Raw genomic sequence first — 27,118 nt, 5'->3', positions numbered from 1 at the left:
TGACGGTAAGCGACGGTCACTGTCGTAAAAAAAAAATATTGCTTGACGGCAGAATTTGCCTGTACAAACATGGCTGATTCATTAATATGTCGCGAAACGCAATGCAGGTATTTGACTGAAAAAAAAACAAGACCCCGCTGTTAAGATAATTTTGTATATTGTCATTTAGGTACGTAATGTGTTCTGAGACGTTGTTTGATACTTTGCAGGGTGAGTTCCGTTCTAAACAGAGATGTAAAGCAGTATGGAAAGAAGTACATGTTTGACAACAATGAAGAGACGTGCTGGAATTCAGACCAGGCAGGCCATTTAATTGTACCAACTTTATTGGTCTTGTCTTGTTCGTATGTACGTCAATGTTTTTATTTTCATCAGGGTGAAAGCCAGTGGTTGATTTTGGAGTTCCCCCAGGCGATTAGGGTGTCTGAGTTACAATTTCAGTTCCAGGGGGGCTTTTCGGCCAAAACATGCAGACTGGAAGGTAATAGTGACTCTGATTTAACTTCCTTAAATAATGCGTTTCTGCCGTATTCTCTAATTATATTGCTTTTTCTTTGCTTTTTCCGCAGGTTGTTTAAAAGGTGGTGATTTTTCTGTTATCAGTCATTTTTATCCAGAGGACAACAACTCTCTTCAGATATCCTTCATCACTGTAGTAGTATATGCAATACAGCACTAATACTGTAACTATATAACATGTAAATAACATCTAACTGTTGCACGCAAAGACTACATTCAAAACAGTCTACAAAGAATGCAGTCCAGAACTTGGAAGCATCTAGCAGCAGCTGATTTGTAAAACTGTTGTTGCACTTCGGTGGTTATTGCAGACCTTCCTCAAATCAGCAGGCTGCTTCTGTCATATCGAGGGTCTTTGCAAAAAGACCTTAAAAATAGCAGAACACTCCTGGTTATATGGAGGATCTTTGACTACTGTAAAGATAGTTAAGTTGAATAGCTCTGTCACTGGACTTGCACTTGTCACTTTAGAAGCTGCACGTTTACTTTTTCTTATTTGACAGGTTTGTTATATATAATCATGAGGAAAAAATGATTAAACCACCGTTGTTTCTTGATCATTTTAATGCCTTTGTTTGAACGAATAACAGTGACAACAAAAATAGCCTACAAGAGTTCATTTTTTGTACATTTAGTTGTACAGGCATTAAAATGTGTCAAACTGAAAACAAGGGTGGTCAATTTTTTTCCATGACTATTATCTGGGCATGTTTTTCATCAATGTTGATGTTTCAGTAAGTTTAATGGTAGGACAGAATAAACCCAAAGCTTATCTTGACTTAACTCCACACCCACTGTTTTCCCATACAGGAGGCCCCTACTGTGGACAGAGTAAAAATATTGTTTGAGAACAGTGCCGACTTTTTTGGGAGAATTATTATTTATTCTTTGGACATCCTGGGGGAGAAAGCCATATGACCATATTTTACCCTCACAAGAGAGATGGGAAGGATATGCACTCTTTGTGAAATGTAAAGGACACAGGATGCCTGCAACTCCACCATCTCATAAAATGCAATTGAGTCAAATAGAGTGCAGTCCTTGGATGCTGTTGATTCGGTAGCAAAAAGTATCTTGGAGGATAATCATCATTCCAGCAGAGACCACCATATAAAAATACATTTATTAAAACCTGTTTAGTTTTCTTGCTGCACAATTGCCAAGTTTTGATTATTTTTGTTATTCTGCCATGGAACGCAATAAACATTTTGTATATTTGCTCCCATCTTGTCATCTGTTATGCCAACAAGCTCCATTTATTTTAGCGCCACGCTGGCTTGTAGAGTCTCAGGATGTGGTCCTCTAACACCTTCTGAACTAGGACACACAAAAAGAAATAGCTTAAGAGTAAAGCAGAATGAAAGAGGTCTTGATGACAGTGATAAATACTCTTTTTGTGTCCCAGAGCTACTGCTAAAGCCATCGCGCTGTAGCCAGAATCAGACTCTGTGGTCATGTCCGCTCCTTTGGCTGTTTAAAACAAACAAAATGAACATTTTAATGGGAAAGTAAGACACTCAGCAGTGATGTAACATGGACTTTGATGTACCTAAAAGTGCCTCGACACATTTAACATGATTTCCTCGAACAGCATACAGAAGAGGAGTGCCTCCGTTCTGGAAACAAAACATCACTCAACAAGCAATCGCAGTGTGGTCTCAGTGTTAGATTTGAGCTTTGATGATTTCACCTGTAAATAACCGGTCATGATGAACATCTTTAAAACTACATTGCATATTAATATTGCTTGATACAAAATGTGAAAAGAATAAGGGCGCTCTACAGGCAAAATAAGCTGATTCGTTGTGGGTTGCAGCAATAGTCAGGACAGTGCGTGATATGCTGCTTTACCTCCAACACTACATGACTGGTTTGCCTCCAATACTCATCTACATGACTGGTAGTGAACAAATAACATTAGAGATGTAATACAGTTGATCAAAATTCTAGATTAATTTTGTTTTTGCTTCTTTGTGGTTTGCAGGAAACGCATAAGGTATACGGCTTTACCAATACTACTCCAAATAACATGGTAATGGAAGAACATTAAGTACAGTGTGTATTACTGCTGCTTACTGGCAAAAAGAGGTTCTTGACGGGTTAGATATAGTCATGATGGTGTATGCAATCCTACTCTTGGGGTAAATAAAGTAGATTAGGGATCGAATTGTATTTTGAGTTTCCCCATTGAAGAAAAGTAAGAAATATACTAAGTAATTAAGTCTGGTGGCTATATTGTGATGAAAGTCTGTTTTAAAAGATCTAGGTTTCGTGTACCTTTACCCAATAGATGCCAAAAGTAGGTACAACAACAGTTTGTAGTAATATGCTGCATTAGTAACGATGTTGCATGTTATGCTGCTGTGCTTCTAATACATGTCTGGTAGTAAAGAACATTAGAACATTGACATACTTTCTATCACTTAATTCCCATGAATTTTGATTTTAATTTCTGTCTTTGCTAACAACTGTACCCAATCATAGGTGTTGACATCAACTCCACGTCTGAGTAGAGAATCAATGATGTCCACATAGCCTCCACAGCTGGCCAGCGTCAGCGCACTTTCTCTATTCCTTGCAACCATTCTGGGGTCCGCTCCCTAACATACAAAGAGTGAATGATTGTCCTGAAAAAACACTCTCCAAAAATCTCTCCTTTAACAATACAGGCTTTTCCTCTGACCTTTTGCAAGAGAAAGTCCACCACTGCTTTCTCTCCAAACGCTGCTGCCCACATAAGAGGAGTAAAGCCACGTTCGTCCTGTATGCTGAGCAGTGCGCTATCTGTAGAAAGTACATCATTTCATACAATGAAACAATATTTGTGTGTGGTTTCAGGGACATTCATATTGTTCCTTACTTTTGTTCAATTGTGCCGCCAATTGTGACACCTCACCCTGAGCAGCAAGCTGATGTATTGACAGAGCTTGCAATTGGAAAGAATGCCATACTTAATACAGACACAGTATTTTGTTGTTAATTTAGAGGTACTCACTGTCTAATGACGCTGGTCGTGCTGTAACTTCATTCCCACGCTGCCTGTTGGTGAGAGTGGCTGAATGGTGAAACAAAACCTCTTGGTCCACATCCTCTGGAGGCACAAGAAATTGAACACAGACATACACTGAGTTGTGTGAATATTGCGGCTGCACATCTCAGTGCTGTGCATCATTCTTAGGGGTGTTTATCCATCATTTAGTTACCTTATTTATCTATTATTATTTAGCTTATTTAGTTTTTGAGGAAGCAGTAACACATCAACATCAATGGAAACTCCACATTGTTGAATTAATACAAGAAAAACGAACATGAAACTCTTTGTATCAGATCTGTGCCTATAATTGGGGCATGTGAGTGTACATATATGGCCCATAATACTCTGAATTTAGCATCTTTTACAAATCCGCATTAATACTGTTTGAGTCGTACATCATTGTTGTACTCACCTATGGACTCGGAGGCACTATACGATGTATAAATATTTTGGTTCTGCTCTCCTCCTGCATCCATGATTACTGCAATATAAAAATATATATTTTCTACGAGCAAAAAAAGTGGTTAAATCTATTTTAAAGGCTATTCGAGACGTTGCAAACTCACCACATCCAGCTTTGCTGCTTAATTTGCGCCAACTTCCTTGTGGCAAAACTGAAAGTAGGTTAATTCACACATCGCGATGGTCAGCGAAGGTGCTAAAATGCATTTCTGTCATCAAATATCGGCTCCAATAAATGTTAATCGTCGAAAGAGATCAAACTAAACCACTTTAGGGTTCAATAACTCCCTTGTTCTTCACTTGAAATGAATTCGGAAGGCGGAACTTTAGTTGTTGGGTGTATACATTTCCTGTCCGGAGCCATTTGTTGGTGCATACGACAACAACACAAACACGGAAGCAGTTGACATGACACGGCTAAAGTCGCGTTAAACCACATTTTTTTTTACATTTGTGAGTGTAATTTTGAGCTTTTATCATGGACGACCAAGAGATGCAGCTTAAAGTCAGACGAGGTAACTATTAGCCATTTTATTGGTTACTTGTGTGGAACTGGCAGTTGTTAGCGAGCAAGCTAGCTCGTTTTAGCATTTAAAACAGCGCCAAAATTAACATTTAAAGCAATTCATTATGTGCTTGAGTGTATACTTACCATTTAGATATGTTGTTCTCTTACCTACAGTGAGTGACAAATTTACGGAGAGCATGTACGTTCTGGCTAATGAGCCTTCCGTGGCTCTGTACAGACTGCAGGAACACGTCAGGAGGTCACTGCCTGAACTGGTGCAACATAAGGTCTTTGGCCACTTTCATCATTTTTTGGGCCCAAATGTGCATTTCAAGAAGATAATATAGCACACTTTTCATTTCCAATATCAGGGAAATTTAACTTTAATTGTGTCCTTTTCCATCTCGTAGACTGACATGCAGAGCTGGGAGGAGCAGAGTCAAGGAGCAATCTACACAGTGGAATATGCTTGCAGGTGTGTAAGAATGCCTCGCACCAGTTTGTATCTATGGTTATTCGCCCCTTTGATTGACAATTTGGTTCCTCCAGTGCTGTGAGAAGCATGGCGAACAGCAGTGTGTATTTCAAAAATATCGACAGCCTCCTCCGGCAAGCAATCAGCATGAAGGAGCAGATTAGCACCTCTCAGGGACGCCGGTAAGGAGACCGTACTGAAAGGACGAGGTCCCCTTCATGTTTGTTGTCTTTACTGCTGCATGTCTTCTTAAATGCTTTCATTTTTTGTCCTGTTTTTTATGTTTGTCTTTTTCCACTCCATCTTTATTAAGTTTGCATGATTCAACACCTTCAACCAGTCCCCATCTTGCTGCTTCACATACCTCAGCCAAGTCCTCGTAATGGTGCTATTCAAGGTGAGTAATTCCATCAGATGCCACACTTGTAACATGGATCAACCATCGACCCTTGACCAATTGCAACAGTAAGTGTGGTCAGGGGAGGACGCTGCGGAATCGGAACACGTCAGCCAAGAGGAGAAGAATGCAGATTTACCCTGTACACAACTTGAGATTTATGGAGTATTTTATTATTAAAAGAAACGTACTATAGTTCTCCACTGAGATGCAATATCAATTTTAAAAGCCAATATAATGAAAAAGCAAATAACAGTTGTGGCAATAGGCATACACTCAAATCATACATGAATCATGCATGATGATGGTTTGACTTTTGAGGCATATTTTTCTAACAATGTTTTTAAACTTGCACTTTTGGGGCATTTGGCCATGTAGGTTTCACTGTAGGTGTTTACACTTAAATTGTAAATGTACACGACCACTAAAAATTCCAAGTTATGCAAGTGTGGTGATGCACAGTACAGTGTTTATAAAGAGAAGTATAATTATTTGAAAGAATATTGATGAGAAATCATTTAGGACCCTTAACAATATTGACACATTGTACAGAAATGTTTGGCAAAAAGTCACTGAATCACGTAATAATACCAGAGTGGCATAGATTACAAATGATTCACTGTAGGTTACAAACATACACAGATTCGTATTTTCTGCCATTTCCAGGTGGTCTGGAATCACCAACTGTATTAAGTGATAGTTCCATGCTCAACGTATTCTCACAGTATTTAAGTCATCTTCAAACAGGATAACAGCCTCCTGTACTTCACACCAGTGTTGAGTCTTTGGCTGTAATCCCAGACTTGCGCGCCAGGACACTCCTCATCTCATTATTGACCCCATTCCAGGGTTTAGCCTGAGCCAGTCGTAAAACAGACTCCGAAGACAAGGACCTATGTGAGCGAGGACCGCTGCCGCCCCCACTACTGTAGCCGTCCACATTGCTAGCATGGCATTGTGATTCCTCTCCAGCAGCAGGGAAATCTTCTGGCTGATAGTGATGGTGTCTGGGGCTGCTTGATGGAGTGAGCGAGATGTGATGCTGGAGGAAAGACTGCCTGCAGGGCACTCGCAGTTTGTCCACACCGATTTTCAGCTCACAGGGCCAAGAGATGGGACTGTTTCTTTTGTGCTCATTCTGAAAGAGGCTTTCTAAATGGTCCGCACGACTGCGTTTAGCTATTTGGGAAACCTTAACCAGCGAGTAGATCACTATTACTAGCAGGACCAAGATCCCAGAGGCCAGGACGCACGAGCTGGCAATACCCGTCTCCACCTCAAATGTGAAGAGCATAAAGATGGACATAGCTGCCAAGAAATGGGATGAGAAAAGGAAGTTACATTCTGGAATAAAATGCCACCTCTACAGTCATTGGGGGGAGGGGAAACCAAACACATTAAGCAATGTCTCCACCAAGCAGTGCAGTTCTGTTTGCCACAGTTCAGATCTCAAAATCCTGATCAGGTTAGTTAATCAGTTTAGTTTCCAATTGAGGGAAAATTAGTGGACTAGTTGGACTGTTCAAATATGACACATGGCATGGAAATAGGAGTTCAGAAACATTCTGAAAGATTCTCCTATTCTACATCGTCATCTCTGCATTTGTTCAGCTGTATTTGTATGTATCAGCGACCCTTTTCAATGAAAACGCAATAAAATGCAGGCACAATAAGATCTGTCTAGTACAGAAAGGTCAAATCTAAATGAAATGTTATACATTTAGTGTCTTATTTTGTGTGCAGAAAACGGACCATGGATCCAGCCTTGCCAAGGGATGGTGGAGACAGGCACAACCCAGGAATGTGACAACACTTTCCAGGCATTTCTAATTCGCTCTACTACCTTTTTGGTTGTAGACAAAGCAATGTCATAAAGATCACTGCTTCTGAAACCCCACATCACACCCTCAAGCACAAGCTGCTCATGGAACAGAGGACCCCAGCGCTGCCAGGTTCGGAATTAAAAACACTTAAGTCATGGACGCGCTCAAAGGAAGCATTGTTCTCTTGGGGCTTGCTGGATGAGAACAGAAGTGCTTGTTTTCTCTGCCGGACATTCATTTTCAAGGATTCACCATTTAAAATCACTGTTTTAGTTCATACCTGCCAAGTAGACACAAACGCCAAGGCAGAATAGTCCGATTGCCACATGACGCACGGCTCTGCTGTCCAAAAGGTACCAATTTGCTCTGTGGATACAAATACACCTTTACAAACTAGCTTGCATTGCTAGCATTGTACCTGCATTTATTGGACATTTTGGTCATAATGGATGGTACATTTTAATGTTCAATACTGTTCACCAGATGGTGGGGGCAAGCAGCTGATTTTGTAAGCTGATGTGGGAAAGGGCTGCTGTGTGCTGACTAGTAATGAAAAGGTTATTGTTTAGACTGGCTTATTGGAATCGAGAGGTGGAGGGCATTATTTCTGTGTGGGTCAACGCACACCCTTTCAACTTTTATTTGCTTTTAAAATCCCACGGTTACCCATTTTCAATCCATTACATTTATTGGAACTACTTTGTGGTGTGTGTACACAGAAATGATCATGCAACTTTGTGGCATTCATGCTAAATAAATATTTATGTCCAATAACACAATGTTTTTTAAAGTGTCAGTTTCATAGTTTTACATGTAGAAAACATGACATGACTGTTCCCAAAGACACAACGGTACAGCAAGACACCACATATCTTGTTCTGTTCTGGATTCAATAATGTTTCTTACCTCAGTAATCCGAAATGCAGTCAAAGTTGAACGTGCATGCATTTGGATAAAGAAGGTGACAAATACTATTGAATTCAATAAATAACGCTTGACAAAACCGGAGGATGGTGTGGTGTCTTGCTGCCACATTGTCTTTATAAAACTATAAACATGTTTTGTGGTAACATTTTTGAGAGTCGACCACTGACATCATTGATGGGGACACAAACTGACTTCTGGTTCTGGTTGCCATTTTGTTAGCAAGCTATGCTAATGCAGTGTGTTGATACATTTTGGTAAATTTTCAATGTTAACCAAAACATGCTAACCGGGGTGGACGGTAACGCTATGTTCCACTGCATATATAGGTGTGTCTGACAAAAATAAGCATATTGTAGTACACAAAATATTATACTGTATATACATTTATTAATTCTATGTTTAGATAATGTTTGTAATTATAGTTTAAGTGATATCCTGTATTATATTTTTCAGAGGCGTAGGGATTTTGTAATTGAGTGCCATGCGGTCCCAGGTGCGTTAATCCATCAATTCTGACGGCGCTAGACACAATTGACCGGAACTACTTTTGTGTGTGGTTGAACACCGACCAAAATGGCGGATGTGGTACGATTACTATTAACAGGTGTTTGTCTGAAGCTAGACTAAAATACCTTTCAGGGTCCAGCTCTCCTCGACACACTTCGGTGGAAAAGTAGCTGTGCAGTAGACAAACCACAACGGAGCTCAGGTTAAGGGTGAGAGACAGAGCCGACAGAACCGTGGACACAGGCGGTAGGACCACCCGGATATCAGCGGTTATGACCGAGGAGGTGGTCTCCTGGAGGGCTGTGTGTTGAGGCTGCAACTGGAAGATTAGAATGACCGACAAAACGGACATAATGGCTGATAGAATTCCAAGTAGAGACAAAACAACGACAGATCGCTGGCTGTATGAGTTTGCCATCCTCGACAGTATGCTATTCAGGTGTAAAATTCAAAAGTCTTCCTTAGAAGTCCTCAAGTGTCCATTAAAAAGTGGGCCTGCATGACCTGCAAATGTAGTGTTTCCGAGGGTGCGTGAACGTTACTGTGGCGCCGCCTTCAATATCCCATCCCAGCCCATGTGATGTGTTAACAATCCCTAGATTACAAACTTCCTCACAACAACAATGGACTTTTTCTTCCTTTTGATCCTCCGAGAGAGGCGTACAGCTCAAAACATACTAAAAGGAATTATGGTAATTATAGCTTGATGATATTGTTCTGTACTGGACAATTTTTATGTCAGTTCCAAGACTATACAAAATGATACATAATTTGATTGGCAAAACATTCAGATTAAAAAAATTTTCCACTTAATTTTCTAAAATGGAGTATCATTATGGATTATTTTTGTTAAATTACTTTACTACAGAAAAAGTAAATGCCATAGAGTCCCGGGTGACACACAGTCCTCATACTGTAAACACATGGTCCATTACATTTTGTTGAGAAGTTGCACAATGTGAACAACTGCTCGTACCACGCAGGCTATTTATGAATGTGATACCTTCTTCACAACATGCTCTAACTTGTTGAAAGAGGAAGTGAGAACTTGCAGGAAAATGACTGGAAATTCTTGAAAGAAGACAGCAAGCACCTTTTGAGTGTATTTATATCGTATTTGGCATTTGATAAAGCATTTTAAAGCATTTTAATGACATACTCTATATCCACATATAGTGGGTCGGAACATTCATTTACTCAATGGCAAAAAGTATCGGGCACCCACTTTTACTTGTTTTTTTTACAATGCGGTTAATTGGTTTCACACATGACTGCGATAAGTGAATGAATATCCACTAAATCGGATTAATTGTTAATCAACATAATATTTTCATAGTTGGATGATCTTTTTTTCTGATCTGCAGGCCAAAATCAGTATGTTGATTAAAAAAAAAAAGATCTGCTGTGGCGACCCCATAATCAGGAAAAAGCCCAAATAAAAAGAAGCATAGGAAACCTAACTAGGACTTTCTAAATACAATTTTAACCACTGTTAGAGCCCTCTAGACATGAAATAACAACCCTATAGTCACCTTTACACTCATATTACCTGATAGTGTACTTATAATCAGAGGAAGTAAGCCATTTAAGACATGGAAAAAAAGACTCATGCTCGTGTATGTTTCTGAACGAGTAGACAGGAAGTGATGTTGGAGATGTTTTTGATCACTTACAGCTTATTTATGCTTGAAAATGCTTAATTTTGGCCAATAAATACCTAAATGTAAAGGTAAATTACACTCTTTTTTTGTCTTTTCCTAAAAATGGAAAAAATAGTGCAAAGTTATTGGCAGTACGGGATTTATTTATTAAAATGGACTTCATAATTATTTATATTTCACCTGAAGTTGCCTTTTAAAGAAATATGCTATTGTCTAATGCTGTTTTCGGGTTATTGAAGCTTGCAGAGTTTAGACCACTAATGATGTGCATGCACGTTACACAAACACCTCAGTGAGGAACAATGATGTCCCCTCGCTGATGGTGATTAGCTTACTGCAGTGGGAGTTATAGTGTGCATTTCTCTGGAGGTTTGTTGCTAACTATTGCATCAGCGTACTTTATGAGACACCTCCAGGGATGATGTTTGTGTATCTTTTCTTGCACATACAGTATTTGCTATATATGCATCTGCGCTATCCTTAATAAGTTTAGTATTTTTAGCATGTTGCATTGTGTCACATCCCCAGAATAGACACATATTTTGCTGGAGACATGATTCCATAAATACATCTCCCAGAAGAACAACACTTTTGTTTTGTATTTGTTTTTCAAGTGTGTCACAGTTCATTGGGATATTGAACTGTTATACTTTGCAGACAAATTTGAATCGATGAGGCGATCATTTCAGGGCTACTTCTCGGTCGTGTACTGTATTTGTGGGTATTTTCATTATGCCACTCATAGTTCTGGTTTTGTGTAAATGTTTGATTATTTATGCCACTGTCTTATGTCAGTACCATTGATTTCAAGTCAAAAGGTCTAGCAAAGTACCAGTAGCAACATGTTATGATAACCACAAATGAATCCAGCAATATTTATTAATACTTAAATCTGCTGTAAGTCACAGGTTCAAGATGATATGTTTTTCAACCATAAAATATAAAACCACCAGCGTTGGCTAGCATATGGTACCAATAGAGTTTTAAAGGAATAGGTGGTGCAAAAAAAACTCTACATTTTTCTGCATAGACTGCATAAAAATTGTCTTAAATTGGTGTTTGGGCCGAATAAGATGTCACTTATGTTTTTCTGGTATTCACATACGTGTGCATAGCATGTGCACTAATGCAAAAGCGGTCTCAAAGAAGTAATAAACAATTTTGTTATATTGTGCTAGCCTATACATTCATTGATCATTGTGCCGCCAATTAGTAGCTAAACTTGTCTATTCACTATTCTTAGCAAAACATGTGTGATGCAAAATTTACATGCTCAAAGCATTATGGAAGTAATTTTGAACGTAAGCACTCTCTAGGCAGCCCCCTGTCCGTGACATAGAGCAGCTTTAATGGCAATAAAACACCACTGTATCGTTTTTTTGTTTAGTTAATTTAGAACCTGTAAATATCAATCACAGCAGACATTGACAGCATGGTGCAGAAGTCACAAAGAATATTATAGGATATTTAATAGGATATCATGCCAAAATATATTTTATCCCAACCCCACATATTTTAACGTCATACTTTTTTGAAAACAAATGGGTTTCCTGTCTGATTTTGTTTAATATGCTTCTGACAACATTTCCATCTATTATGATTGTGACTAATCTTGCAAACTTTATGTTTATGTATTAGGTGAACCATTGGTGCACAAATTTGGGGGAAAGCAGTGCAACAAGTCAATAAGTTGTGCGTAAAAAGCACGCAGGAGGATTGGCGCTGCATGCTTGGTGACAGGATGAGGAGGAGGAGGGCGGGTTGGCTCAGCCAGCTGTTGGAGGGCAGTGTTCCCCTTCTACATCAGCTCGTTGACATCAGCACACACACTTCTCCACTGGATCAGACGTATCTCTCTGTGCGCCACTGATGTGCAACTTTTCTCGCCAACAACAAGAAGGTGTGTGAAAGGTGAACAGAAGGAAGAAACGCAGGTGAGCTTTAAAATGTTGCTTTTGCTTGTGTAGCAATGCATGCTGTTACTGTGTGTCATTGAATGCATGCATGTTAATAATAATAAAAAAAATTAAAAGAAATGCCTGGCAACCTGGGTAAGGACAAGCAAGCTATTCTTACATTTGTGAGCGATGCCGGCAGTTTAAGAGGTATTATTATTAATAAGAGTGAGACTCTTGATGTTCAAACTTAATTTAGCTGTTGTGCAAATTGCATCATCATGTCACAGATAGTGTTGTTGCTACGTCGACTCAGGCAGAAATATATCAAGGCAATTCAATTATCCCCCGTTAAAATTAGACAAATATTTCCTGAACATTACTTGGCAACTGCCCCAATGTGCACTGCCCCCCCCTCCACCTCCAACACACACATACACACGTGTGATAATGAAGTCGTCAAGTAAATGTTTCTATGTTAAGATGGTATGTTGATATGCGTGTCATATGAGTCTATACTTAACTATACACCATAACGGACAATTTTAATTCACCTGTTATCGCCTTCACAGAGAAGTTATTTCATATTTCTTACCTCAACATACACACAGATACACGGATCACTTCATTAGGCACACCTACACTTGTATTATGATGATAATGCTGTTTTTATTAAGTTAACTAGGGGTGTCACAACGTGACAACATTTCTCTTTCAGAAAAAGCGGTCTCATAGGCACCAGGCCCGATATGATGATAAATTAATTCATCACACAGTAAATGAAAATGAGCTCGATACATTGCCATGTAAATGCGTCTGTTTTCCTCATATCTCGCCTTCAAACATGAAGGAATAGGATTCAGCACCTTGGCATGTTGGTTCCATAGAAGAACGGCAGGAACTGAGTGAGCCCTTTTGTCGGTCGTACAGTCTCTTTGTCTCGGTGGGAGGAGAAATTACAGTAGCAGTAAATTATACTAGTAGATTGCAATACATTGTTGTATTTTTTGTTGTACTTCACCTAAATGTAAAGTTAAAATCTTGTTTTTCTTGTAGTCCCAATCCTGTGTATCGTCTCATCTTGCGACACTCCTAAAGTTATCAACGTGTTTATCATTTGCAGTGGTGTAGAACGACATGGCATCACAGTGAGAGCGGTTTTTAATATTTTGGTAACCTCACCAACTCTGTGATGCAGTGCAATTCCATACCACTGTAAAATCAATAAGGCACATATTGCATATTGGCTCTTATTCTATGGTGCAAGTGTACCTAATGGAGTGTTTGGTGAGTGAAAGTACTGTTAAAGGTCCTTTTCATATGTCACATTAGCATCTACTAGGTAACATTTAATGTGTGTAATGACATTTAATTAATCGTATTGCTCATATTGTACTGAGCAGCCGTACCCTTTCATACAGTGTGTCACAAGATCCAGTTCCCTTTCATGGTTATGTTTTTTTTTCTCTTTGTCATCACAGGTACACACTAAGAAGCCCACAAAGAATCAACAGTCTTTTGTCTCGTTTCTGGTCCGCATAAAACCCCAGTAGATCAGTGGTTATCATCTGCATCCAAGTCGCCTAGATACACAAAGGTGTCACAAAGGTGAGTGTGCCTGTCACATTTTCTGGCTCCTCAAAATAACTTGGCACACAGGCATGTTTAAACTGCAGGTAACAAAAGTGATACACCATACACAAAGTGTGAATATACTATTATTTTAGCTTCACATGTTGCCTTTGGAATCCTTCTGCAGGCCTTCATGACAACATCATGGTGGATATTAGACACCTTGCTCTCCTCTTCCTTTCTTTTGAGGAATCATAGGCTTGAGGTCCTTCGCCTTTATCAGGTCATCTTGACTTGACATGTTGAAATACTGCCAGATGGCAGACATGGGTTCGAATCTCCACTCTCCACGCATCTCTGTGTGGAGTTTGCATGTTCTCCCCGTGCATGCGTGGGTTTTCTCCGGGTACTCCGGTTTCCTCCCACATTCCAAAAACATGCTAGGTTAATTGGTGACTCCAAATTGTCCATAGGTATGAATGTGAGTGTGAATGGTTGTTTGTCTATATGTGCCCTGTGATTGGCTAGCGACCTCTCGCCCAAAGACGGCTGGGATAAGCTCCAGTATACCCGCCACACTTGTGAGGATAAGCGGACATAGTTTATAATTTATCTTGGACATAGTTCCACTAATCTATGTCCTTAGTCTGATTGTCCTCACCAAACTTTGTGCAGGCTTCTTAATGAGACAGCAATTTGTTGCAGTATGCAGTGTATGTATACTCACAGAGTTGTACCCCCTGCACCCCCCCCCCCCCCACACACACACACACACAAACACCTCTTCGACGTCTGCAGCATTGCAAATCTGTCTATTTTACAAACGCAATCTTGATTGACGCTGAGAATATGCAATCCAGGTAAAGCGCTGTATGGTATTGGCCACCGGGCTGCAGCTCAGTTTCAGGGTCTTCTTATAAGCTAGAGCACCTTTATGGAGAGCAACAGTTCTTTTTTTTTCTTTTCCATGAGGTGCCATGTTGGACTTCCAGTGACCAGTGTGAGACAGTGTGAGAGCAATAACACCAAATTTAACACACCTGCCCCTTATTCAGACCAAAGACTTTGTAATACCACTGAGTCACATGACCCCAGAGAGAAAAAAAATGGCTAATTGGGACCAATTTGTAAAGGGGTGTACTCACTTTTGTGGCTTGCAGTGTAGACATAAATGCATATTATTTTACATTATTAATTTGCACTGTTATCCAAGCTGTACATTGACTATTGTCTATTCTATCAAAGTGTTATTTCTATAGTGTAATGAAAAGATAATGAAATATTTACATAAATGTGAGGGGTGTACTCACGATGGTGACATACTACATACAACCTTTTTATGTGTCTTTTCCTTTCAGCACATTGGATTATCTCAACACTTTATAAGGTAATATTGAGGGAATTTCCTCCACAAATGCCCAACATGCTTGTGCACCGAGCACACTTCAGGGGTCGTGGGAACTCTGGCGCCACATCCGCCAAGGCATCATCAGGAGGGACAGGCATTCTATAAATAGAAAGATCTGATACGTGTTTTATATTGAGGGGGGAAACCAGTTGAAACTCTCTGTGGACTGGACCAGACAGACAGGTCAGAGTTCGACAGATAGCAGAGACCGCCACAGAAATGTTTACCTTTGCATTTCAAGTGTTGACGTTTTATAATTAAGCACATATATCATCTTATTGTTGAAAATGATGTTTAAAGAAAACATATCAGACAGTATAAGAGAGTATGTGTAGCAATTTTATGCAAATGTCTACACAATGTCAACCTGAGATTTTCTATCCCAACAAAAAAAAAGAATGTTATGCCATCTTGGAGTTATGGCCGTTGTCATGCACACCACCATCCATCCATGTCATCATGCTAGTTGGTCATCTTGGTTCTCATGGCCATGCATGAGAGAGGAGTGGGTGGCTTTTTAGGCTCACAAACACGCTGTTTTCCTTCAACCACTATGGCTTCTAGCTAATAGCCAGACAACCTTTAAAAGAAAGAAGCCATTCGGTATATTTTTAACCATGTCTCCTGGGGACGAGCGGCACTGTCAGCCACTGCTGCCGGCCCGGCCTGGTAACCCAGACGGCGTGGGTGTCAAACTGTGTGTGGACTGACTGCAGGACACTAACTTTAGACCACACTGCCTCATGGGGGTAAAAATACACCCTGTTCTTACCGTGGAGGCTTGGTGAGAAATTTCCGGTATATACAGTAAGCCACACCCACTAAATTTAGAGGAAAAAACAGATTTGTACAGTACATCTATATGCCTACATCATAAAATGGCACTTGTCCATGAGGATTAGGCAGCTCTTTATATGACAGGAGCCAATAATGAGCTATGAAAAACTCACAAGTGTGTCAACCCACTGGAAATTGCAGGAGGTCATTACTCATTAACAGTCTGACTCACAGTGTCATCTTACAAAGAACACTAAACTCATCACACAGCAACTTAACACTCACAAGGCATCCATTTTGTCAGAAAAAAAAGCATTTCATTGGAGGAAAAAGGATGGATGGTGCTGCCCACCAAACAGAGCCACAGTTGTAGCACCCCAATGAATGTGTTGCTCAGACACAAGGAATTATGGGAAAACTTTAAAAGAGCTTTCCAATTGTATATTAGTATTGTTAGATGTTTGTATATTTCTGAGGTATACCTTTTGAGCTTAAGTTGCTGCGTGATGAGTTTAGGCTTCTTCGTAAAATGGCACAGTGAGTCAGACAGTTTTATACTGTACAATTTTCTAATGGGTTGACAAGCTTGTTGGGGGTGCATTGATAGCTTGTTATTAGCTCCTACCATTCCGTTACTGACTCACAAGCGGCACAGTCTTTATAGTTCTGAAGTAAAGGGGATGTTACGAGATTAGAACTTAGAAGAAGATTAGAAATTTTATACACAAGAAATCATGTATCTAAAATAGAGATGCTGGATATTGGCTTTTTATTGAAATTTGATACACCCATATTGTCTGACAGCCAGCTCTTCCCTTAAGCTAGTTAGCTCACATCATGTGTAATGAATGAACACATTACATTTCTTTCACTGTGATGCCACTGGATGTATTAAGTGTACACTGTACATAGAAGGACAAATACTGCGATCTGAAATGTAAAGAATTATGACCTATAGTTAAGGAAAATAGCATGTTTTAATAAGTCTTTTTACTTTTTTACTGTATGTGGAATCAAACTATGGAATGGATTGAGTAAGGATCTCAAACAATGCACAACGATGAGCCAATTCAAGAAACAATACAAGCAGTTGATGTTTGCTAAATACAAGGATGAAGAGTCTTGAACCAGTCATGATGTGCTATATATATCACTATACGTATGGACAGTTACTATGGTACACATAATGTCATTATATGGTCATATCATCTCGTACTTCGGTATGGGACAAAAAATTACAAAATTTAAAAAGAAAAAAAAGAAAAAAACAAACAAACCTTAAACTGTATTATGGAAAGCAGGAAGTGAACAAATGTAACAGTTACTGATTGTAAAAGTACCAGAAGGAGGGGTAGGATTTAATAAGCTTTGCTTCTTCCTACTCCATTTGGACATGTGGAACTGTGAACTGATTATGTGATGCACTCAATTGTAATCTGATACATGTTCAAATTAAATAAAACCATTACCATTACCATTTTTATTATAGGTATCAGGTCACAGTCAAAATGGGAAGAAAGAAAATACAGATTTCTCGCATTCTGGACCAGAGAAACCGACAGGTGAGACGACTACAAGTTATTTATTTGACTAAACCACAGGCATGTTTTCCCTAGTTTAATGTCATGCTGAGGTTGTGGTTGACAGGACAGTTGTTATATACTTTAGCTCCCTGACAGAGAAAAAACCCAAAAGTCTTCTTGTTGGCATCACAGGTAACCTTCACCAAGCGTAAGTTCGGCCTGATGAAGAAGGCCTACGAGCTGAGCGTGCTGTGTGACTGCGAGATCGCCCTGATCATCTTCAACAGCACCAACCGTCTGTTCCAGTACGCCAGCACAGACATGGACAAGGTGCTGCTCAAGTACACCGAGTACAGCGAGCCGCATGAGAGCCGCACTAACACAGACATATTGGAGGTATTGTATGCTCTTGTGATGCATGTTCGAGGACACTTCCTCACCTACTTTCTTGTGTGTTTGATGTCAAGACTCTGAGGAGGAAAGGTCTGGACCTGGATAGCTCGGAGTTGGACGGTGAGGAGAGTATGCAGGTTACTGCTCATAAGTGTGATGGCATGGATTTGTCTGTGGGACGCCCGCGTATCTCTGTGAGTATACACACACACACACACACGGTACAGTGCATGTTCCAAGTATTATATTCTGCAGAATCAAGAGGTTGGGGTGACCAGTAAGTATCTTGTATTTTACACTCCAGGCTCCATCCCTTCGATCACCAGCAGGTCAGTTCCTGGTAGCCGAAACCAGCTTCCCGATCTCTTCAGGACCCAGCACGGCCCCCCACAGACCTCCATGCTTTAAATCCATCAGCCCAGCCTCACCTCACAGCTCTCTCATGGCACCGTACTCTGGTACACAATTTACTATATGTTTACTATAGACGGAATATTCACCACATTTCATTACAATCTATAGAAATAATACATATGTTCTTAATGGAGGTTGTGTCTTAATTTTCTCTGCGATCCAGTATAAACTTCTTTTGGGTGTGCTGGTAAAAATAAGCTGTTGTGTGCAGCTGGCTGTCACCTCACAGGAAGTGTGCACAAGTCCTCACCTAGCCTGGGTGTTTTTTGTGAAACTGAGTTGTTCACCTCTGGAGTCATTGTGTTGTTTGTGTCTGTCATCACACCTGCTCCTCAAGTCATCAGAATAGACATCGACATATTAACTATAACTATATAATATAAACGACTGTTTTTGACATACAGTGAAAAGTAAATGTATTCACATATTCACTGTTAAGGAGAATTTGTGGTTCTGTAGTACTGTGGTAAGTGCAAATAAGATATTGCTGCATTTACTGTATGTTATGAGAAAGGTGATGGAGAAAGAAGAAGTGTGAAGGTATCACCGGGTGGTTTCAGTGGGAAGAAAAGCTTGCTCACATCTCCTTTTCACTTCCTGATGCAGGTATCGGCTACTCAGTCTTTTCCCACGTGAGTCGGGGACTGGACCTGAAGAGTCCTCCTCCTCCTCCTCATCCCCCTACTTTGCCACTGCCTGGTGATGCAGACAGTCAGTGTTTGCATGCGGCCCAAAACCCCATGATGAGTAAGGGGGTCTTGTACCAGGGCCTGCACAGTGCCAGCTCAGTGGTGGCGATGGGCAAAGCCGGCATTCTGGGCCACACCTTGGCAGGCTATGGCCTTGCCTCCTCTGGAGCTTCTGGTAGGAGTACTCCTCCTTTTTACACTTTTACACCCATATTATTATTTCTCATGTTTTTATGCATTTTTCCTTGCCAGAGTACAGCCAACCAGGTTTTTATCACTCTTTTAGCCTGCAAAGAGGAGCAGTGAACTCCTGGCAAGCAACACCGCCTCCACACCAACTCCATGGGCCTCATATAAGTGAAGGGTAAGAATATTTATGCAGGGGGATGTTCACACGGCCCAGGGCATCTTTCAAGTCAGAACCGCCACTGCCTCTCAGCAATTGTCAATTAACAAGTCATTTCAATCGTAACATCTAATGTTAGGCCGTTTCCTCCACTGAAACAAGGAAAATATCCCAATGGTAAATCAGAATTATGAGATAAAAAGTCAAAACTATGAGGTAAGATTGTGCATGTGCCGACTTTATTACATGGCACTCGGCACATGGATCTCATAATTAAAATTTTTAATCTAAAAATTGTGATTTTTTTAATCTCATAATTGTGATTTAGCATCCATATCTTGTGGAGTGATAAAATATATTATTTACATTCATTCATTTTCTATACCGCTTATCCTCAGAAGGGTCACGGGTATGCTGGAGTCTATCCCAGCTGTCTTTGGGCGATAGGCAGGATACATTAGACTGGTCGCCAGCCAATCACAGGGCCCATATAGACAAACATTCACAAACCATTCACACTCACATTCATAACTATGGACAATTTGGAGTCGCCAATTAACCTAGCATGTTTTTGGAATGTGGGAGGAAACCGGAGTACCCGGAGAAAACCCACGCATGCACGGGGAGAAAATGCAAACTCCACACTGAGATGCCCAAGGGGGGAATCGAATCCAGGTCTCCTAGCATATTATTTACAGTTTCTTGTATTACATAACGTTGTCTCTCCATTGTTGTTCCCAGGATGTCCACCGGAGGGTGTTTGTTCCCTTCTCAGTCATGCTCTTCCACCTTGATGCATGAGCCCTGCTTCAGCGTTCACATCAAATCAGAGCGTAATTCTCCTGACCATGTGACTTCACCTGCTTCGTCTCCCCGACGCAACCTCAGGCCCGACTACTCGCCCATGACCGACCATTCGCCCCACCGCACCCCCACAGACGCTCCCCAGGCCCAGGCCAAGACTGCTTACTTGCAAAAGGAAGAGGAAGGTGGAATGCCACTGAGTCAGGAGATGTGCGAGGGATGGCAGAGATAGCTACATACAGGTTCTCAAGTCAGAGCTGGTCTCTTCCTGCGTGATGGACACTCCCCACCACTAGACTGTTCTCTTTTAAGGAGGTACACATATACACGTTTCTTTTATTTATCTAGTTTTTTGTTTGGCACTTGAATGAAAAAGTAAGATTATAATAAGCAGCACCTTTTTTCTTTTTTTTTTAAAAAAAAGGTAGTGCAGATTAATGGCACAACCCATGTGACAAGAAAATGAAACAAGATTGAAAAATGTTTTAATTAAGTCACACATACAAGTAAAAGCAAAACCAAAAATATACACACACCATGCAGTCAAAACATGTTAAACATTGCACTTCACAGTACTGATGATTTCAGAGCATTTCCATTAAAAAGCCAAAAAACAGACACCTTTATTGATCCTAAACAAATGCAACTTTTAATTTCAGTTCCACGTGTGATGAATAAAGTTAACCAATAAATAAATCCATGCCTTAAGCAAATACCAACCATTTACAATGCTGCGGATGAAAATGTTGCCATGGAGTTGTAATTTAATCCCTTCAAATATTTCAAACACTGAAAAGGGACTAATGACATTTCTTTTAAAATTGACCGAAAATCCCTGAGCTTGTAGGCACTTGGGAATTCCAGCAGGAATTATTAAAAGTATTCAGCCACAACCTTAAAAAAACTGAAAAGAAATAGCACTCTTGAATCGGTTCTTTTGTAACTGGGTCAAAATGTCCCTTGTAGTCACAACATGCAATCAAACAATAAAAAAAACACTCACTGATGACAGTTGCATCCCTAAAAAGTCACCATGGCTCCGTAGCCTTTGACCTCCTCATTGCTACCTACAGCATCTGAATGGAAAACTAGAAAATGCATGTTGTCTCAAAGTGGGAGAAATGAATTGGACACCATAGTATTCCTATGCAAATGCTTCCCTCTAGTGGTTGTGAGTGACATACGTGATGACATCAGCACAACCTAATTCAACACTTTAAATAGGGGTTGAAACCTGAGGGACACATAGTGAAAAATCAAAGGATTCAGGGGTCATTTTGACGTATCCAATTTTAGAAACAGGCTAAAACCAACCTGTGTACATAAGAAGTATAATTTAAGAAAAACTTGCTGTGTCAGTTTTGTATTCTGACAAAAGCGACATAGTGGTGACAGCATATTATGAGCAATGGTGGAATTTTTCGTGGATTTTTGGAATAAGCCACAGGTCAAACAGGTTGTGGACCAGAAATGCACTTTGAACACTTTTGCTTTAGTGTTACTAAAACACAAGAGATGAATGCATTGTTTTTGAAATTCACTCTCATTAGCATTCAGCCAATCAGTAGTCTTCGATTTATTACAAATGCTGAGCGAAAATAGTGATTGGTAGAGCACTGAAACATTAAAAAGTGAAGTGATTCGACCTTTGAGCTGTTTTGTGTTTCATCCCTGACTGCTTGGAAGTCAGAATATCGTACTTGAAACAGAAGCAAGATAAAGAAAAAAGATGGCTGACAACAGTGCTAAGCAAATATTTGTGACTGTCGCAAGACATTTTGTTTTAGCAAATAACTTAATACAGGATACAATTGATTTCGTAAAGACTTGCCACTTTTCTGGACTGCAGCATTAGTGTCACAAAGGGGCGACATTGAGTCATCTTCCAGGCAGAAGTGTGAAATGTTCCATAAACAAGTGGAAGATGAGGCGATGTTTGTGTTTCCATACCAGAAGCCTGCTCTGGTTGGCTCAGAATGTCCACTGCGCTTTTGTCCTAATTGTGCATGAGGTACTGGTGGAAGTAAATACCGAAAAGTGAGCTGATCACCTGACAGGCCGCCACCCACCAGGTGAGCAAGGCGAAGAAGCCCCTGAAGAAAAGTGGCGTGAGGACCGAGCGCAACATGGTCAGCATCTCAGTCAGGCGCGCCACCGTGGCCTGGATGTCCTCCTCCATGTCCTCCAAAGGCTCCTCGTCATCATCGAGACCCGACGCAGGTGCCACAGTGGGCATTAGCAAGGCGGGTGTCACGCCGGGGACATCGGATGAGGCCTCACCGCTCCAGGAGAATCCACCTAGAAGGTCAGAGGTCAGTCTATTACCAATACATACTACAAATAGGCACACAGAAAATAACTGTACATTTCTGAAAACAGCGCAGTGCTCCTGTCATGATGTTGTAAAATGTAATTTAGTACCTTGTATTACATAATAGTCCATTTAATTTAGAAGCGGCTTTCTAAAAACCCAAGGACAGCACCATACAGAACACAACCAGTTATCTGCTTTTTTCAGCCCCCAATATTGGTATTACTTCCTACGGGTAAAAAAAAAGTTAAAGAAAGAGGTTCCACTGTGCTGTGAACGATTGTGATAACTGGAGGGTGTGGGTGGTTGAAATACTGACCTAATGTCTTGAGAGCGAGTGTGGAGAAGAGGATAAGCAGAACCGGAACCAAATACTGGAGAGTCACTACAGTCAAGTAGCAAAACACACGAGTAACCTGGAGACAAATAAAAACACCCAGTAAACCCAGCATAGCCTCCATCTGGCTACCTGCATTTACCGTATCTGTCATTTTACCTTCCTCTGAATATCAATGGCGGCAATACGCCCAGCCTCCTTCTTCATCTGCTCCACCCACTTTTGGGCTAGGTTGAGGTAGGCCTGCAGGTGGTAGCGTGTTAGCGCTAGCCGCAATGCGCACAAAGCCACGACGATCCACAGTCGCATGCAGTCAAAGGCATGGCTGGATACCCTGCAAATGACGACAAGTCGTCAGCATTGATTGGTTCTGAGGAGCGTTTGCCAGCACTCACAGCGTGACGGAGGTTTTCCCCAGCGGTGCGTGAGCAAGGAAGTCCCTGGCGATGGGTTTGACCCACAGGATCAACACAACCACCGGAGAGAGGAAGCTCATGTGCAGCAGAATCCTACAGGGGACATTTGAGTGAGTGTTCTGGTGCTGTTAATGTTGTCAAATGTTATAAAGCACGTACTGGATCAGGGGGCGTTCCGAATTCATCTGCACGGCATCCAGGTGAGTCTGAGCCAGACGCAGACCGGGGAACGCCATCAAAGAGCCGATATAAGCGCAGACTGCGGCCAGGCCGAGCTTCACTGTTAGCTTGGTCACAGGGACCCTTGACACAGGCAGAGATTGAGGAATGTTAGCACTAATAGCTAACGTTAAAGCCACTAGATAGTCGTAGCTGCATTTAAACTACCATAAGTGGTCAGCATTCAACGGCTTCATTTTGTCTGCATGTGCTTTAAAATGTCGGTTGTGTTGATGATACACTTGCCGCAGTTGTTTACAATGATCTCAGCAGTATTCATGCTAGCTGAACAGTATGCCCCTTACCGCTATTACAGCATTGGTTCTGTTGCGGCTGTGTTGTGCAATACAATGATAGATATTTATCAAAAATAGCTCAAAGTGTTATCTTTTCAAAAATGCGCATCTTCCCCACTCAAGTGTTAAAATATTCGAGCATCGCAAAGAGAGCCCCAAACAAGGAGACCGAAGAGCCGCAAGTTACAGATACCTGGTCTACAACAGATGAAACGGATTTAAGCATTTCTAGAAATGGTAAAATTAGCCTGAAACCTCAAATCTGGTGTCAGACTTCCTGAATCACTCTGCTTCATAATATCACCTAAGAGCTTCTTATTTGCCAATACCACGTGACAGAAGTGTCATACACAGCGCACATCAACATCTTGACCCAGATTAGTTTGACACTAAATGGTGACATAGGTTGGTTCGACTTCTGTCTTACACCAGAGGTTCTACAAACAATACAATGCTAAGGCAATATTTGTGACTTACGACCAGTCGGCGTAGCCCTGCTGCTTGGCGAACACCTCCAAGTTGTCAAAGAGGCTGGAAAAGCCTGACTCCAAGCCAAACTCCAAGTAGTCCTCTCGAACCACTAGGACCAGCATGGCTACAAGCAGGGACAGAAAGCCAAACGCAAGGCACACAGAACGCTCACCGCCCTCCTCAGAACGAAAGTAGTGGCTCATCAGCGTGTGGAGGGCTTTGCTGAAGATTGCAGTTTAAAGAAACTGTTCCTTTCAGTGTTATACTGTGCGCCTTTATCAGACTGCATTGGGCAAAAAGTCAGCCTTTACAAAGATAATGGTGTTAAAAAGTGAGCATTATTTTAAAGGATACAGTCCGAAAAAAACAGTGAGGACACACCAGATGGCACCGATGTTCACCTCCTTGCTGGCATCCACCACGCTGTAGTAACACTCTGTGAAAAGGAAGACTCCTAAGGCATAGACAGCAAAGTCCACCAGCCACTGGTACTCCAGGAAGAAACGCAACACTGGGAGAAATAGAATAGAATTGAAATAATAGGAAAAGTTCAGTGTGTGTGTTAGACATTATAGATTTTGGTGTTAATAATAGAATGGTTTGTCCAACCTAGGGCATCAATGGCATTGACTGGTGCTTTCTCCAAGTGGAGGTCAATGTCTTTGGGCACGGTGAGAGGCTTGTTTTCACCATTTTGTCTCCTGAGGAAAAAATATCACATTTAAATGATTAATGATATTCTAACAGTAATAATATCCCTCCTTTTAAAGTTCCGTTTTCATGGTATCATTAAGGATATCATTAAGGAAAGGCTCATGGGCAGGATAGCACCTCTGACCCATCCCTGGCTATATAAGCATTTCACATGTGTATGCCCACCACTCCAGAGGACAGTAAAAAGCAGGCTTCACTACACATATTTAAGAAAAGCCTGGAGTCAGACAGTCACAAACTTGGGAGCTGTAAGACTGATAATTTTGGATTTCCTCATCAAATAAGTGAAACTGACATGATGCTGCTGTAAGAATGTGACTAATGTTAGCACTGTAGCTCACATAGCTATGCTCATGTTGTCAATATGCATGTCCTCCTGTTCCACTCCTTAATCTTTCATTGCTGTGTATGATATACGAAATATGTCTGCTGCTGCTAAAACGTCTCTTACCTGTCTCTCCTGTTTGTTTTGGGCATCTGTTTCCCAGCCAAGGCACACAGCTCTCCCTCAGAAGGGTGCTTGAACCGGAACAGACTGGAAGAAAACAAAAAGTCTGTCAAACAGCGATTGGCAGTGTATTGTAGTGGCTGATGGCGACTTACCTGCCATTGCACAGTAGCCAACGTGCAAACGAGCAATGGGGCGCCATCCTCTGCATGATGCTGGCAGTCAGCAAACTGACCACCAGCTGAATCCCCATCAGAGCCTGTCAACAAAACACACAGACTGTGATAAAACAGTAAACCTGCACGACCACGTGTACACGTTTCAAGGGAAGACAATTTGTGCAACACCACCACGGGTAAGTTCATTCACATAAACAACACACCTAAATATAAGTCAAACGCCATTTATTTTTTAATTAAGAAGTTAAAAATGTCTTGGAAGGGGTGAAGTGAGCCAAGGGTCAATGAATGAAAGCGGCAAAGTGGCTACCGTGCTAAATTTAACCAAACTTAAGCACCTGTCAGTGCTGCCGACTTGAGAAACTCGCTCGTTAGCATTAGCAGGCTGGCTCTCGCGGCGAATCGAGCTCGAGAACAAATATCCCGACGACTGTGTAATTTAAATACACTCAAATTAAATGAAGTTACCATTTCGCCTTCTGAATATTTTGCCTGTGCAGACGAAAGGCCTCTGCGTCTTCACAAGCAGTGAAGTCTTCGCAACAGCTGTGGCGACATGTGTGAGGTGCGTTCTTTTTCGCCTGTGACGTAAGAAGCAGCCTCGTTCGAATCGGTGCTGCCTTCTAGCGTACGGCGGGAGACTAATCTGACTGTCCCGGTGGGGGCTGGATCAATCGTTGCCTCCAGGTGCTTTGTGAAAGATATGTAATTTGTGGAACTCGAAAAAAATCCTGCATTTTGTCCACAAAATTTCACCGGTGGCTGCTGGTGGATGTAATAATTAGACTTATATGCTAATATGACGCTTATGGTGACTATAGTGATTTCGATTCACGTGGAATTTAATGTAGTAACCAGATTAGATTTGTAATCTGCTTCTACTGCATGCAACTGAACCTTGCTATTGTAGAGATTTAAATACTATGAAGGTTTTCTATTTTCTTTCCAAATAATCCACACACAGCAGTTGCCTTATTTCCAACGTTTAGGAAGGCATCAAAAACGTGTTCTACAGACTGTTTACCTGCTAGGCTAACCAGTCATTTATTTTCTATTCCGCTTAATCCTCATCAGGGTCCCTGGAGCTAGGTTAACCACGTCCTTAAATTGTGTTTTTTTAAGGAAAGAATGCCAACTTATCTCTAATTTAAATCTAAAGTGATCCATCTTATTTTGCATAATGTCGAAATGATAATCTCATAATATCATGCTTCCTCCATCATGTAGTTTTATAAAAACAGCATTGTGCAAATTGCCAGGCTTAAGTCTTAGATACGCTCCTCTGCACTGTATTTTGTATATACAATTGCACGATTTAAAGCAGTGCTCAGTTTTGAAAGAAATATAATCATACTTTTAGTCATGGCCTATTACCAAGTTATGAGAATGTGTATTTTTTTATTACATTATTAAGGAGTTTAACTATGGTTGGTTATTATTGTCGGCGCAGCTATAAACACACAGTCTGCCCTGCCTGTGCATGCATCTTAATGTCAGCTCATCCTATACTAATGCAGAGGCCTCCAGTCTTTGCACCAGCATGGCCTCTGAGGACCTTCTCCTCAAATCCATTCACCCTATTCAAATAGATGT

At 40.9% G+C, this 27,118-nt stretch overlaps 6 protein-coding genes across 13 annotated transcripts; 3 read left to right on the top strand and 3 right to left on the bottom strand.

The window, feature by feature from the left end:
• Positions 1-9: 9 nt before the first annotated feature.
• Positions 10-1,738, top strand: nr2c2ap (nuclear receptor 2C2-associated protein). Its single transcript, XM_058073311.1, has 5 exons — positions 10-107; positions 210-300; positions 376-481; positions 570-637; positions 1,315-1,738. The coding sequence occupies exons 1-5, from the start codon at positions 70-72 to the stop codon at positions 1,435-1,437; spliced, it is 426 nt and encodes a 141-aa protein (XP_057929294.1). The 5' UTR covers positions 10-69; the 3' UTR covers positions 1,438-1,738.
• Positions 1,090-4,935, bottom strand: rfxank (regulatory factor X-associated ankyrin-containing protein). 2 transcript variants are annotated; one of them, XM_058073307.1, is made up of 10 exons: positions 4,668-4,935; positions 4,120-4,167; positions 3,966-4,034; positions 3,515-3,610; positions 3,380-3,445; positions 3,203-3,303; positions 2,994-3,119; positions 2,069-2,135; positions 1,909-1,989; positions 1,090-1,831 (listed from the first exon to the last, which is right to left on the bottom strand). In XM_058073307.1, exons 1-10 carry the CDS (start codon positions 4,720-4,722, stop codon positions 1,776-1,778), a joined length of 765 nt encoding a protein of 254 aa, XP_057929290.1. In that variant the 5' UTR covers positions 4,723-4,935; the 3' UTR covers positions 1,090-1,775. The 2 variants fall into 2 exon arrangements, with proteins under 2 accessions (XP_057929290.1, XP_057929289.1); XM_058073306.1 differs by having other exon boundaries at positions 1,097-1,836; positions 4,668-4,886.
• Positions 4,344-7,984, top strand: borcs8 (BLOC-1 related complex subunit 8). 2 transcript variants are annotated; one of them, XM_058073308.1, is made up of 6 exons: positions 4,345-4,530; positions 4,698-4,810; positions 4,934-4,998; positions 5,073-5,180; positions 5,312-5,395; positions 7,139-7,984. In XM_058073308.1, exons 1-5 carry the CDS (start codon positions 4,494-4,496, stop codon positions 5,379-5,381), a joined length of 393 nt encoding a protein of 130 aa, XP_057929291.1. In that variant the 5' UTR covers positions 4,345-4,493; the 3' UTR covers positions 5,382-5,395; positions 7,139-7,984. The 2 variants fall into 2 exon arrangements, with proteins under 2 accessions (XP_057929292.1, XP_057929291.1); XM_058073309.1 differs by lacking the exon at positions 5,312-5,395 and having other exon boundaries at positions 4,344-4,530.
• Positions 5,564-9,164, bottom strand: tmem221 (transmembrane protein 221). The gene is made up of 3 exons (XM_058073310.1): positions 8,778-9,164; positions 7,499-7,584; positions 5,564-6,703 (listed from the first exon to the last, which is right to left on the bottom strand). Exons 1-3 carry the CDS (start codon positions 9,068-9,070, stop codon positions 6,162-6,164), a joined length of 921 nt encoding a protein of 306 aa, XP_057929293.1. The 5' UTR covers positions 9,071-9,164; the 3' UTR covers positions 5,564-6,161.
• Positions 8,647-21,779, top strand: mef2b (myocyte enhancer factor 2b). 6 transcript variants are annotated; one of them, XM_058073301.1, is made up of 11 exons: positions 8,666-8,861; positions 11,952-12,247; positions 13,690-13,816; positions 15,139-15,167; positions 17,455-17,527; positions 17,681-17,884; positions 17,956-18,075; positions 18,186-18,339; positions 18,902-19,159; positions 19,237-19,348; positions 20,072-21,779. In XM_058073301.1, the coding sequence occupies exons 5-11, from the start codon at positions 17,474-17,476 to the stop codon at positions 20,364-20,366; spliced, it is 1,197 nt and encodes a 398-aa protein (XP_057929284.1). In that variant the 5' UTR covers positions 8,666-8,861; positions 11,952-12,247; positions 13,690-13,816; positions 15,139-15,167; positions 17,455-17,473; the 3' UTR covers positions 20,367-21,779. The 6 variants fall into 6 exon arrangements, with proteins under 6 accessions (XP_057929287.1, XP_057929284.1, XP_057929283.1 ...); XM_058073304.1 differs by lacking the exon at positions 15,139-15,167 and having other exon boundaries at positions 8,647-8,730; XM_058073300.1 differs by lacking the exon at positions 15,139-15,167.
• tmem161a (transmembrane protein 161A) lies at positions 20,598-26,158 on the bottom strand. The gene is made up of 11 exons (XM_058073299.1): positions 25,994-26,158; positions 25,502-25,605; positions 25,350-25,433; positions 24,794-24,885; positions 24,539-24,695; positions 24,191-24,406; positions 23,358-23,501; positions 23,178-23,291; positions 22,942-23,116; positions 22,765-22,861; positions 20,598-22,432 (listed from the first exon to the last, which is right to left on the bottom strand). Exons 1-11 carry the CDS (start codon positions 25,994-25,996, stop codon positions 22,131-22,133), a joined length of 1,488 nt encoding a protein of 495 aa, XP_057929282.1. The 5' UTR covers positions 25,997-26,158; the 3' UTR covers positions 20,598-22,130.
• Positions 26,159-27,118: the final 960 nt, after the last annotated feature.

This window comes from Doryrhamphus excisus, chromosome 5 (genome assembly GCF_030265055.1).
Source record: "Doryrhamphus excisus isolate RoL2022-K1 chromosome 5, RoL_Dexc_1.0, whole genome shotgun sequence".
In the NCBI taxonomy this organism is placed as follows: domain Eukaryota; kingdom Metazoa; phylum Chordata; class Actinopteri; order Syngnathiformes; family Syngnathidae; genus Doryrhamphus; species Doryrhamphus excisus.
Note: the sequence above shows the minus strand (reverse complement) of the source record. Positions and strands in the feature narration are given on the sequence as shown.

Bases quoted from the DNA above. Each gene is read 5' to 3' on its own strand.
- nr2c2ap (XM_058073311.1), top strand. From the start codon at position 70: ATGGCTGATTCATTAATATGTCGCGAAACGCAATGCAG. The intron at 108-209 runs GTATTTGACTGA...GATACTTTGCAG, and splicing joins TGTCGCGAAACGCAATGCAG to GGTGAGTTCCGTTCTAAACA. The intron at 301-375 runs GCAGGCCATTTA...TATTTTCATCAG, and splicing joins CGTGCTGGAATTCAGACCAG to GGTGAAAGCCAGTGGTTGAT.
- borcs8 (XM_058073308.1), top strand. From the start codon at position 4,494: ATGGACGACCAAGAGATGCAGCTTAAAGTCAGACGAG. The intron at 4,811-4,933 runs GTCTTTGGCCAC...TCCATCTCGTAG, and splicing joins CTGAACTGGTGCAACATAAG to ACTGACATGCAGAGCTGGGA. The intron at 5,181-5,311 runs GTAAGGAGACCG...ATCTTTATTAAG, and splicing joins AGCACCTCTCAGGGACGCCG to TTTGCATGATTCAACACCTT.
- rfxank (XM_058073307.1), bottom strand. From the start codon at position 4,722: ATGCTCTCCGTAAATTTGTCACTCACTGTAGGTAAGAGAACAACATAT. The intron at 4,035-4,119 runs GTGAGTTTGCAA...TTTATATTGCAG, and splicing joins AAGCAGCAAAGCTGGATGTG to TAATCATGGATGCAGGAGGA. The intron at 2,136-2,993 runs GTACAGTTGTTA...TTTTGTTTCCAG, and splicing joins ATGTCAACACCTATGATTGG to AACGGAGGCACTCCTCTTCT.
- tmem221 (XM_058073310.1), bottom strand. From the start codon at position 9,070: ATGGCAAACTCATACAGCCAGCGATCTGTCGTTGTTTTGTCTCTACTT. The intron at 7,585-8,777 runs GTATTTTAGTCT...TTGTATCCACAG, and splicing joins GGAGAGCTGGACCCTGAAAG to AGCAAATTGGTACCTTTTGG. The intron at 6,704-7,498 runs GTATGAACTAAA...ATTTCTTGGCAG, and splicing joins CGTTTGTGTCTACTTGGCAG to CTATGTCCATCTTTATGCTC.
- mef2b (XM_058073304.1), top strand. From the start codon at position 17,474: ATGGGAAGAAAGAAAATACAGATTTCTCGCATTCTGGACCAGAGAAAC. The intron at 17,885-17,955 runs GTATTGTATGCT...TTTGATGTCAAG, and splicing joins CTAACACAGACATATTGGAG to ACTCTGAGGAGGAAAGGTCT. The intron at 19,160-19,236 runs GTAGGAGTACTC...TTTCCTTGCCAG, and splicing joins TGCCTCCTCTGGAGCTTCTG to AGTACAGCCAACCAGGTTTT.
- tmem161a (XM_058073299.1), bottom strand. The intron at 23,502-24,190 runs GTAAGTCACAAA...GCCTGTGTCAAG, and splicing joins CAGGGCTACGCCGACTGGTC to GGTCCCTGTGACCAAGCTAA. The intron at 23,292-23,357 runs GTACGTGCTTTA...TGTCCCCTGTAG, and splicing joins TCGGAACGCCCCCTGATCCA to GATTCTGCTGCACATGAGCT.